Source organism: Sander lucioperca, chromosome 18 (genome assembly GCF_008315115.2).
Source record: "Sander lucioperca isolate FBNREF2018 chromosome 18, SLUC_FBN_1.2, whole genome shotgun sequence".
Taxonomy (NCBI): Eukaryota; Metazoa; Chordata; class Actinopteri; order Perciformes; family Percidae; genus Sander; species Sander lucioperca.
This window is the reverse complement of record NC_050190.1, coordinates 17,177,655-17,189,490: the sequence shown is the minus strand read 5'-3', so window position 1 is coordinate 17,189,490 and position 11,836 is coordinate 17,177,655. Positions and strand designations below refer to the sequence as shown.

Sequence of the window (11,836 nt, the reverse complement as noted above, 5' to 3'; positions counted from 1 at the left end):
CTATTCTAACAGTATATGTTGTCTAAATATGGTAGGCTACTGTTATAGGCTAGCCTTGCTTTTTTCTTTATGCAAAAAAAAAAACTTCTGTGTGTGTGTGTGTGTGTGTGTGTGTGTGTGTGTGTGTGTGTGTGTGTGTGTGTGTGTGTGTGTGTGCGCGTGCGTGCCTGCGTGTGTGTGTTGGGGGGGTACAACAGCTCGCAATTCTGTCGGAGGGCCAGAAGGACCCATCACAGACGTGTTCATGTCCGGCAGCTGATAAAAACGAAAAGATGTGCTTGGGGTTGCACCCTGTTCAAAGCGCCGGGGCTACACATGCGTCAGTTGGAAGAGAAATGCGCAGGGAACATGTCCAATGGCTCCTCAGTACGCACCAAGTCTGCGCTCCCGTCTCGCACCTTTGCTGCTTTTTCTGCAGATAGGGTTCATATTCATATATGCCTTTTACATTGAGATTGAAAGCCATGTAAAAGAAGATGGGATTACCTTCAGCAATTTTTACGCAGGTAAGTAATGAGTTTGGAAAGGGGGAGGGTAAAACTATGAGGGTTGAGAGGTTAGCCCAACTCATTAATGAAAAATAAATGTTTAGCTACTCCATGGTTCTTTTAAAAGCTAAATAAAATAACCTGCTAGAATCCATGAGTATGGGGCGGTGCTGCAGTTATTACTGTTGGGCAGTGATAAGCTACAGGCTACATGTGCTGGTTCTTTAGGAGCAGATGCTGGGTTGTCTCCTGATAATTGAGCTGTAGCCTAGGCTATAAGCTGAAACACAGCACAAGTGACTATAGGACTGTATTGTGATTTAGGTATCTAGCTGTTTTTAAAGTTACTTCTTTTCTCTTGCAGAGTTCCAGGATGTGAATGTGATGGTGATTCTAGGTTTTGGCTTCTTATGCACTTTTCTAGTGCGGTATGGTTTCAGTGGCTTGGGGTTCAACCTCCTTGTGGCTGTCATGGCCACCCAATGGGCAATCATACTCAATGGAATTGAGTCCTGGTATTACAGAGGAATGATCAAGATAAATTTGAGAAGGTAAGATAGGTCGTCAGCTGAGGTCATTTTATCACTTTTTTTATTTGATGTCACACATCTGTTTAAACTGATCTCTAATGAATCAATTTGTCCTTATACAGTATCTACAGCCTATATAGCAAAAGAAAATGACACTTAATTGAAAAGAGATATATCAAACCAACAAAATTCTGAAATATTACAAACCTCATATTTTTATATATACTGTATATATATATCACAATCTATATAAGTCAATAGTTATTTTTTTTTAATATATATATATATAGCTTGGTGGTTGCTGAGATGTGCTCAGCCTCTGCCCTCATTTCAATTGGAGCCGTGCTGGGGAAGACCAACCCTGTCCACCTCGTCCTCATCGCCCTGCTCGAGGTGTCAGGGTTTGTCCTGAATGAATGGCTCCTCCAGACTCTGCTAAAGGTAAGCAATTTTTTTATGTGCTGAACCCTGACTTCAGTTTCTTAGACCAAGCGTGTGCTCATAATGATGTTTTTCTTACTCTAGGTCCAGCCTCTAAAGAGCATCATGCTGCTTCACATCTTTGGGGCCTTCTTTGGACTCACGCTGACCTGGATCCTGTATCGGAAAGGATCCGAGCAGCAATTTGAAAAAGAGAAATTTGACCGCAAAACCGGATTATTTTCTATGTTGGGTAAGGTGTAGGTTATGTTTTCCTGACATTGATAGGGTTTTGTAGAATTTAAGTTTTAAATCCTGCATTGGCAAGCATCTACATTGTTAAAGCAGAATCTGAATAATCTGCTCTCTGTTCTCCAGGTACTATGTTTATCTGGATGTTTTGGCCTAGTTTCAATTCAGTCCTTGTGGACAATCATACTCCTGGGAGGAAGCTGGGGGCTGTGTTCAGCACCTACCTGGCCCTGGCTGTCAGTGCTGTAACAGCAGCTGCTGTGTCGGTGCTCTGCAGCCCCAAGGGAAAACTCAACCCGGTATTCTGACACTTGATATGTTAACATTATGCTTTTCTATGAACAGAGAATTGGCTGGAGTGAAATTACTTTTACCCGTATAAATACCCCCCAAAAATCTAATCAAATCAGTATACTTTACACCAGTAAGATCTAATTTATGATAGAGTGTATATCTTCACTCCTCTGTCAGATCCATATGCAGTCAAGCATCCTCGCTGGTGGTGTTGCTGTTGGGGTTTCCATGTCAGTGGTTCATCAGCCATGGGAAGCCATGACAATCGGATTCACTGCTGCTCTTGTATCAACAATTGGATTCCGATATCTCAAGGTTTTGATCACCCCATGGACACGTACCCCTCAATTAAATAATCTACACACCACAGTTCATCATAAGCTCTTATTTTCCAGATCCACATGCTGCTTGCATTCAAGTGCCATGACACCTGCGCTGTCCTGAGCACACATGGACTCGCAGGTCTACTGGGATGGCTAGCACATCTCCTCCTACAGATTAAAGACTGTGATGACCACACAACGTAAGTACGCAACTGCCATATGGTTGCCTTGGAACACACAAAACAAACAACGGTACACCCTATGTAATTGGTCCTTTATTTCACAGAGCAATCCGGTTTGCTGTATTTCACATTTGCACTCTTTTCATCACCATCAGTCTAAGTCTGTCCATGGGAATCATTACAGGTAAGTCATAATAATAATAAAAATGGCATTATAGATATGCACAATAATTCCAATGCACCTGTACATGTGCAATGCATCTCTTGAATCTTGAATAAGTCTTCTCTCTATAAGGTTTCCATTATCATCATTACAGCACAGCACATAGACTGAATATAAAGAGGTCTGGCACAATCATACTTGGAGACAGAAGGTCCCTTTTTAATTATTTATTCACGGCAGAATGCCACAACAGTTACATTTGACCCAACACGTATCTTTAGGTTTCCAGTATTTTAGTGAAATTCAGGTCAGCTGAAGTCATCTCTTTTTACAGTGTAACAATATACAGGTTGATAACCACAAGTGTATATCAACACTGTATAATGCAGTATGCATGCCATTTGAATTGTTGAATGTATAGAATTAACACCTACCGAAGTCAAATTCCTTGTGTATGTAAGTATACTTTGCCAATAAATCTGATTCAGATTTGTAAGCTTTCCTAATTACTTTTATATGTCATTGTTTAAAGGGCTACTACTTAAGTGGAACTTTTGGAGGCCGCCCCAGGACAAGAAGTGTTTTGATGATCAGGCTTTCTGGGAGGTAGGCAATCAAGACTTTATTTTCTTATTTATCAGGATACTAAACAGTTATGGACTTGATATTATTTTGTGTTGTGCTACACCTTAAAAAAATGTTAATTCATAAAACAGAACTGGACAAAACGTTTTCATCTTTTGCAGTTTCCCCAGCTTGCCGTGCACAAGTAAGACGGAGAAAGAAGTAGATCAAGTCTGATCCTGGAAGTACAAACTATTTTTGGTGTTCATTCATATCAATGTATATAACTTGATTAAAGTTATTAGATGTTATGTGTAAATCTGGTATTTAAAATGTTTAATTAAAATCAAGGTTGAACCGTGGAAGCATGAATGCAAGAGTCCTTTACTGCCCAATATTTTTTTTGTTTAATGGTCATTAGAAACTGACCTCATGGTTTGGATGTTACACAAGCAAATTGGTAAGTGTTACAGTCAAATACAAATCTCCATTACACATCACCCTACAGTTCTGAAACCGTTGTTTACTTAATGTCAGCAGTGTCAGCTAGTGAACCTTCAACAATAAATCTGGATGACTGCAAAGTTTCAGTGCTGACAAGAGTTATTCCAGGAAAAATACAAACAACCCCTTATGGTTACATTCAGCAAATGTGTACAGTAATATGAAATATTGCCCTCAATGATATTTTGTACCATAATAATTTGTTGTTTCCACTTAAAAGACTGTCTAAATTAAAGGATCTCATAAAAGTAAGGATACCTGAAGAAATGTGGACAGTTCAGAGAAGTAAAGCTCCCAAAATACACATTTTGTTATACACGAGTTGTGAAACATAACAACATGGCTACACAGTCTGAGTGCAAATAGACATGTTTAAAGATATGCCACATTTGAAAATATCCAAAACTTTAAACAAATCTATGAACATTTGTGCTTGCGTTACGATTAGCCATTATACAGCAAACAATATAAATTAAACATGTTAATTTGAAAGCTAACAATGTTTATATATAAAGTGAATAACCACTAAAGCATATTGTCTCATACAATATAGATAGCAGAGTGTATAAACAGTGGACATGAAGACACAGAGTCCATTACTGCCACAGATCCTCTGTACGTCCAAACTTGAAGACCAAACCCCTAACCAGAAGACAGGAAGATGAGGGTTAGCAAAATATTTTTTGAAATGTCACTCAAAACTCACTGTAGAGTCTGTAGTGCAGCACTTGTTTGTGTGTTCATGTTAAATAAAAAAGTACATTAATGTACATGCTTTTCTGCAATTCTTAATGTAAACATTGATACTTTTAATAATGTGGCAGGTTAGAGGGAACCTTGTACAATTGTACAAGGTTGTACACCTTGTACAATTGTACATTGAATTGGAAATCAAATCGAAAATGTAATTAAATTGGGACCTTGTGAATTGGAATTGAATACTCATTGATACCCAGTGGTGATTCCCAGCCCTAGCTCAAGTGTAAGCATGGGTTTGGAGTAAGATGCTGCAGAGGACCATTGACTTACCCAAAGAAAATGAATGCATTTTGGAAGAAAATGGCAATACCAGGGTACACAACAGGCTTTTCTGCAAGGGACGACAGAGTTACAGGTTACAAAATAAGGCCACATTTATAATTTGACAAAGTACAACATTTAGTAAATGAAGAGCTGATGATTGAACCGTACATTTTGCTTGCTTCAAACTGCATATTTACATAAAGTTACTGCATCATACCGGCTTCTCTTTAAATCACTATAATTTTTCAAAACACACTTCTGAATTGCTTTAAAATACCTCTCAATGTCACACCCTAAAACTGACTACTGAACAGTCAGCGCAAGTCACGAAGTGTTAGGCAGAAGAACAGAACTTACTAGGCACTACGAATCCTCCAAACAGGATCCACATGGAGGCAATGAGGGAGCCGAAAGCAAGCATGAAGCCAATGAAGAGCCAAACTCGAGCGCCTGCAAACAGAGATAAGAAAGGGTGCGTTACTGGGTGATGCGACACAAACGCTTTTTATAAGTTTGTGTCTTACTGAATTACATGAATGCTCTAATGGTAATACAAGGAAACAGGCTGAAATTAGGGCAAAAGTACTGTGACAGTATTAAAATATCCAGTAAAGAAACCATCAGTATACATGGGGAGAGTTAACCGTTTGTGGGGAAATATACTCCGAATATAGAGCTGTACAGCATATATCATACACACCTGTCTGTCCAATGCAGCCTTCACTGTAGCTGTCTCCTCTCACTTGGCCGTTTGAAACAGCATTTATCCTAGATGTGTCAAATGAGAAAAAAATTACAGACATTATCAAAAGCTACTTAGTAAGTGACTTATTTGACTCCTTATGTTGACAGTCTCCATGGTAATTCGATACAATAAGAAGCTGGGAAACGTGCTGGGAAATAGCAAATTGACAAAAAAAAATTACAATCACAAGCTCCACATATTTAGTGTTTCAGAAGCTTTCAGTCCCAGTAGCTCCGTCAGTAGTCTCGCATTGCCAGACCTTTCTCCACAGTGCTGCACAGGAAGGTCTGGCGAGCCCACACAACAATCCGGGATGGGAGAAAAACATGCTCTGGTTTATTGGCATTTCTTTAGACCAATCACAGTCGTCTTGGGCGGTGCTAAGTGCCGAGCGGAGCCACGGTGCCGCTGCAAAATAGCTGGAAGGAACTTGTTTTGGTGGAACGTGTACGTTCAATCCCGGAAGTGGAACATCGTGGCTATACACTACTCCGTCAGGGACTTGGCTTGGGAACTGGAGGGTGGCCGGTTCAAGTCCCAGCACGGATCAAGTATGTGGATTTATAGCTGGAGAGGTGCCAGTTCACCTCATGGGTACTGCCAAGGTGCCCTCGAGCAAGGCACCGAGCTCCTCGGTGGCAGCCACATCACTCTAAAATCTCTGTGTATGTATTTCAGGTCTATGTGTGTTCCTAAAAATGTAATTCCCCCCAGGGAAAAATTTAAGTAATTCTTATGCAATGGCCCTGGAGTTGCTCAGTTGTCATGGAGATGGTTTAGTTGGTGAAAGGATTAAGGAGGCCATCCACATCTAACACCAGAGACCATTCTTGAACACAGGCAGGGGTAACAACCCCCACACCCCCATTATACAACCACCCGTTATCCTGTAGTCTATATCACCAGATCTCCCTCACCTTTAGCTTTCTTTGTGTTGGCCTTCTAAACTCTGGTTGATATGAGGACTATGGTTAACTGCTCCTCAGATCTCTGCAGGGTAAATCCAGACAGCTAGCTAGACTGTCGAATCGGAGTTTTCTGTTGCACGACTAAAACAACTTTGGAATGTACAATTTTTCCACCAAAACTAGTTCCTTCCCAAGGCTATTTTGCAGAGGCACCGATGCTCCGCCCGGCACCCAAGACGATTGCGATTGGTTTTAAGAAATGCCAATAAACCAGGGCACGTTTTTCTCCTATCCAAGAATGTTGTGTGGACTAGCCAGACCTTCCTCCTTAGCGCTGTGGAGGAAGCTCTGGGAATGCGAGACCAGTTATCATGTGACTTCAACTATACCATCTCCATGACAAAAGAGCAGCTCCATACGCTGAGGAAGGCCTGGTGATGGGGCTTTAAGCTTAAGAAACACCAAATAATTAAACCTTGTTGGAATGGTTTGATAAACTGAAGAATCTAACATTTCCTGTGACAGAAACAGTCTGCAAAGCCAGTCTTACATGAGAAAGGCCACTGTAGCGATGACTCCACAAGTATGATAGGCGTGATGAAACTGCCCCTGGTCAGGATATTTCACTGCTGCATCAATGATGATCCACCAACCAGTGAAGAACTGCAACAAGATCCACAGTTTAAAACAGAAATCCACAGCTCTACATACACCATTAGTAAGTAGGCAAACACAGACCAGGAAGACAAATCAGAGTAGCCTACATATCCCTTCTGTAACTACAGTATATCTGCCCTCCGGAGAAAAACAGTAAAATACCAGAACTCCAGCAGCTATGGATGCGATGGTGTTTCTTCTTTCTCCCCAGTCCACATTGCACTCGCAGTCTCCGCACCGGATTCCGTCCAGAAAGCCTGACATAATTCTGGGAAAAGGCGTAGTGTACAACAATGTGTAAAAGCAAAAACAACAAACTTCATAGAAACACTCAGTCACCTCGACATCACAAATGTACGCTATATTTAATAGTACAATTCAATGCTCCCAAACACTGTTCAGAACTATGAAAACCAATGTACGTTTGTGCGCAATCGCTGTGCTGTAACGATGATGCTTAACTCCCTAGCTTATATACCAAGCACCAACAAACACCAACTATTTGTACACCAAAGCTCGGTAACATCTATTCAACAACAAGGCTGTCGAGGTATCCGCTTTATAGCTGTTAAAACATAGTGTATTTATACAGTAGATAAAAACAGGGCTGTGTCGTCGGATTCTTTTGTTCATCGCTTTGGCACTAGCAAACATTTCCTTGAAGGTTTCTTCTTGCTATGAAGTTGCTACAAATAATAGCATAACTAATACGACAACGATAGTACCAAGCGAAAACACACACCCCAAAAGCATTTCTTGGTTGTATTGTCATTTTCAAAGGAATTCTTACCTTTTATTTTCGGTTTTTGATGTGAACCCCCTGGATTAGCCTGACTCTGCTTCCGACAGACAGAGATCGGTCATGCACATGCGCAGTTCATACACACCCATTTGATGATGGAACCTCAGAGACGCTGTTGATATTGGTGCCTTCAAGTGTTGTGGACAAAATGGTAATTTGTGCAAAATTACAAGCAAATGAAATGAACTACTCAAAAAGTAGCCTACTTGGTATGTAGGGATATTAATATGTTAATTGACTTAGATGTGAAAAGATGTAACGTATAAATGAACGCATAGGAGTGGTAGTATCACCTCGTAACTCGTTCATACTAAAAGTGATCAATAGAAAACCACATACTACATCCGCATTTTCTTCTGTACAACAGTGCAGTATAAATATATGTGCTACCTATGTTACAAACACTCACCATACTATGCAAACCCCACTTCGTGATTATGCTCTTCATTATTTCCAGAGAAAATTTCTGAACAAGTTACTTACGGATCATTAAGTTGGAGGTACGAGCTTAGCACTAGTTCTTGAAGGAAGCACCTAACCGCATACTTTCACATTTACTTATGAAGCTGTTGCAGACTGCATCACACGCTGGACTCGATCCTGACAATAATAATACGAGTAGCCTATATTTGTAACTAATTTAAAATATCGTAGCAGAAATACAAAAGAATAAATACAAAAATATAATTAAAATAGTTACTGTATAATTTAAAAGACAGGTCTACATATGAGAGAGCGGATGTTAAACAAGGGATGTACCTATGTTAATTTTATTTTATTTCATTTCATGTGTCTAAAGGACAATTTGTATTTGATTGTGCTTAATCCGTGGTTCAGTGGTGTGAGTGCAGGACAGCTACATTTGTGTTTAAAACATGCCGTTTACTGAAACAAAGGGAGAAAAGTTTACACTTTGGTTATTATCTCAAAGCAGAGGAAACAACTTTCGGAAAGCAACCAAAAAAACATTTTCTCAGATCTATTATTGTTTGTATTCTTGAAGCCATTTGTTGCATGCTCTGATGGGAGATTTGTGCCCATCATGTGTGAGTCACAAGGGGCCTTAATGCATGCTGCCAACCCTTTCATTATTCACAAACCTGCAACTGGGAACAGAGTACTAGAGGACATACAGTATCTTTTTATTTATGAATTTGTATTATTATTTTAATACATACTGTATATATATATATATATATATATATATATATATATATAGTTATATTGTTTTGTTCTGTTTAACCTCTTATTTTAGAGAATGTGTGACATGCACCTACAACACCAAAACAAATTCATTGTATGTGTAAAAAACGTACTTGGCAATAAAGCTTTTCTGATTCTGATTCTGATCTGGGGCTGTAGCATCAATCAGCATCTACTTTATTGTCGATGATCACATGGTGTAGGCATTCACAACAAATATTTGAATAAAGAGATATCAAGTTAGTGGTCCATACAAATATGCTGAATTTGAAATTAGCATTTAAAGAATAGTACAGCTACTTTAGTTGACACATCTGAAAATGGCATATAAGCCTGTGTAAATGAGTAAACAATATGACAATTGTCTTAAAAGACTCCCAGCAATTGCAAGGCTACAGATATGGACAGAAAGATGACACCAAAGTATCCAATGTAGCCATAGGCACCATTCATCCTCTTGGCTGGATCTGGAATTAAACATAAAACAGACTTTCACCAAAGCAGAACTAAATATATGAAATATCAATAAATACAATACAATAAAATAACTACTGAACTATTTGTTCACAGGGGAATGTTTTGGTCTGATTTTGAAATCCACACCTAATATTTTGCAGATAATACATTAAATGTCCTGTTCATAAACTACTTAACTTAAACACATACCATAAGTTAGACCTCATCGATAGTTTTTTACTATGTTTTGCTCAATGCTATCTTCTGTAAATGATTAAACAAAACTAGGTGAGAAGCAACTAAATGCTCTGGCAATCACTGTACTGTAACCTCTGTGACACATATACTGCAGCCTTTACACATCTAATGCTACAATTATGAGTATTATATTGTGGAAATTATAAATGGATTGTTGTGAGTTGAATCTCTCACAAGAATGACAGGATTTATTTAATTTTATCACCTACCTTATTACTAGCAGTGTAGTGGTGGATTGTGTTTTATTCCTTAAGGGCCCCTATATACCTTTGACCCAAGTACTATTATATAACATATTACATAGATTATAAATAATAGTGGTAGTCTGTGTGTAGCCTAGAACTGTGTGTAAATGTAGACGGATAAAAAGAGTGGATGAACTGAGTTCATGTGCTTTTTTTCATGAAGTCCTTCCACATTACATTAACACTATGTCAGTCTTACCTCCTGTGTAGTAGCCCCAGGCATAGGACAACCTGCTGGTCACCCAAATAGCCCCCAGCACAGAAGCTGATAACTTTGTGAATAAAGAAAAAGAGAATGAATACCAACAGTTGGGAAATACAGCGGTGATCCAGTTTGAGGAAAAAATGCTTAATCACTGTGATTCTGGAGAATGTATGCCAAAGATCACAAGAATATCTTTGCCCTCCCACACGTGTGATATTGTGTGTGGTAACAATTCTAGTAGCCCTAATAGTATGGCAAAAATAATATAAACAAACACAAAGTTAATACGTGGCTATGTTTGATTAGGTGTGTAAAAAAGGATACATACCGGGTACACAAGAGCTGCAATGGTCTGGAAAACAAGCCACTGAGGATACACCTCTAGGGTGTTCTGATGTGCTCTCTGGATACAGTTGAATACCTGCTCCTTGTCACTGTACATAGTGGGGTACTGTAAAGTAAAGCGAAGATCAAACACACAATACATTAGCCAGTGTTAACTTTACTTCTACTTGTTTTCATTATTTTCCACAAAAGTCAAATTTGAACAACCTTAACATCGTACTTCTTCCTGGCAGCGCCAACCTTGACTGCCAAATACCCCAGCATAATCCAGCTATAGAGGAAGGTAAATATGACATATCCAAAGTTGGACGGCAATACAGTCAGAATGTCCATCTCTTGTTTCACGTTTTTAGAAGACGGCAGCGTGCAAGAGTGTGGAAGTGGAGAGGAATTACAGGAAGCAAAAAAGTAATCAGAGTCGAGGTTACATAAAATATCGCGAGATTGCTAGTCTACCGAGGTTGTAGGCTATTTAAAGGGCAATGCCACCAATATTTTTGTTCTTCTAATACAGTATGTTAGTTGCGTTGCACAAAAGCAAAGAAGAGTTGCAAAACATAATAAAGCATGTGTACAATTAAGGACATGCTTTTTTTCTTATCTCCACTACATGCCAATATGGAACTTAAATTACTAACATATGCATTCACAACAACTGTGATTGAAGATCCAACAGGCACTGAGGATATTATTTGCAAATACATTCTGCATTTGGGCTTTTTTCACTCCTTTTTGTCAAAGTGAATCCAAACATTTGTGCTGCTTTGCTGGTTTGCAGGTCGGCCCGAATTATGAGATCGTTTTTAGGTCAATCAGTAGGGAGTTGGGTTGGGAACCGGAGGGTTGCTGGTTCAAGTCCCCATACGGACCAAAGTATGGTGGTGGACTGGTAGCTGGAGAGGTGCCAGTTCACCTCCTGGGCACTTGCCAAGGTGCTCTTGAGCAAGGCAGCAAACCCGCAACTGCGCCTTCCCATGGTCAGAACCCTCACTCTGACATCTCTCCATTAGTGCATGTATATGTGTGCATGAGCATCTGTGTGTAATAACAACAGAGTGAAAACATTGTAATTTCCCCTTGCGGGATTAATAAAGTATAAAGTATAAATTAATTAAATTGATCAGAGTCACTCAAATTCAGGTTGACACATTATATAAGGGCAGATGCATTAATGTCACTTTTGGAGAATGCATATCGTGGATGTTAAAAAGTAACAACTTTCACCCAGAGTGAATCTATTCCTTTTGTTTCTACCAAACAGAGGCATTA

The 11,836-nt window shown here is 39.3% G+C and overlaps 3 protein-coding genes across 3 annotated transcripts; 1 reads left to right on the top strand and 2 right to left on the bottom strand.

Annotated features, from left to right (window-relative positions):
• Window positions 1–315: 315 nt before the first annotated feature.
• rhd (Rh blood group, D antigen) lies at window positions 316–3,820 on the top strand. Its single transcript, XM_035994675.1, is given in 11 exon segments — window positions 316–347; window positions 349–506; window positions 853–1,039; window positions 1,309–1,459; window positions 1,544–1,691; window positions 1,817–1,989; window positions 2,162–2,299; window positions 2,380–2,507; window positions 2,594–2,673; window positions 3,185–3,258; window positions 3,399–3,820. Coding segments are annotated over 11 exon segments (1,296 nt in total). The 3' UTR covers window positions 3,426–3,820.
• On the bottom strand, window positions 3,302–7,986 carry tmem50a (transmembrane protein 50A). The gene is made up of 7 exons (XM_031288627.2): window positions 7,844–7,986; window positions 7,216–7,321; window positions 6,947–7,059; window positions 5,444–5,511; window positions 5,101–5,193; window positions 4,750–4,810; window positions 3,302–4,362 (listed from the first exon to the last, which is right to left on the bottom strand). The coding sequence occupies exons 2-7, from the start codon at window positions 7,315–7,317 to the stop codon at window positions 4,317–4,319; spliced, it is 483 nt and encodes a 160-aa protein (XP_031144487.1). The 5' UTR covers window positions 7,318–7,321; window positions 7,844–7,986; the 3' UTR covers window positions 3,302–4,316.
• Window positions 7,987–9,203: 1,217 nt separating this feature from the next.
• Window positions 9,204–10,958, bottom strand: mgst3b (microsomal glutathione S-transferase 3b). Its single transcript, XM_031288629.2, has 4 exons — window positions 10,775–10,958; window positions 10,551–10,673; window positions 10,217–10,289; window positions 9,204–9,525 (listed from the first exon to the last, which is right to left on the bottom strand). The coding sequence occupies exons 1-4, from the start codon at window positions 10,898–10,900 to the stop codon at window positions 9,425–9,427; spliced, it is 423 nt and encodes a 140-aa protein (XP_031144489.1). The 5' UTR covers window positions 10,901–10,958; the 3' UTR covers window positions 9,204–9,424.
• Between the last annotated feature and the right edge of the window lie 878 nt (window positions 10,959–11,836).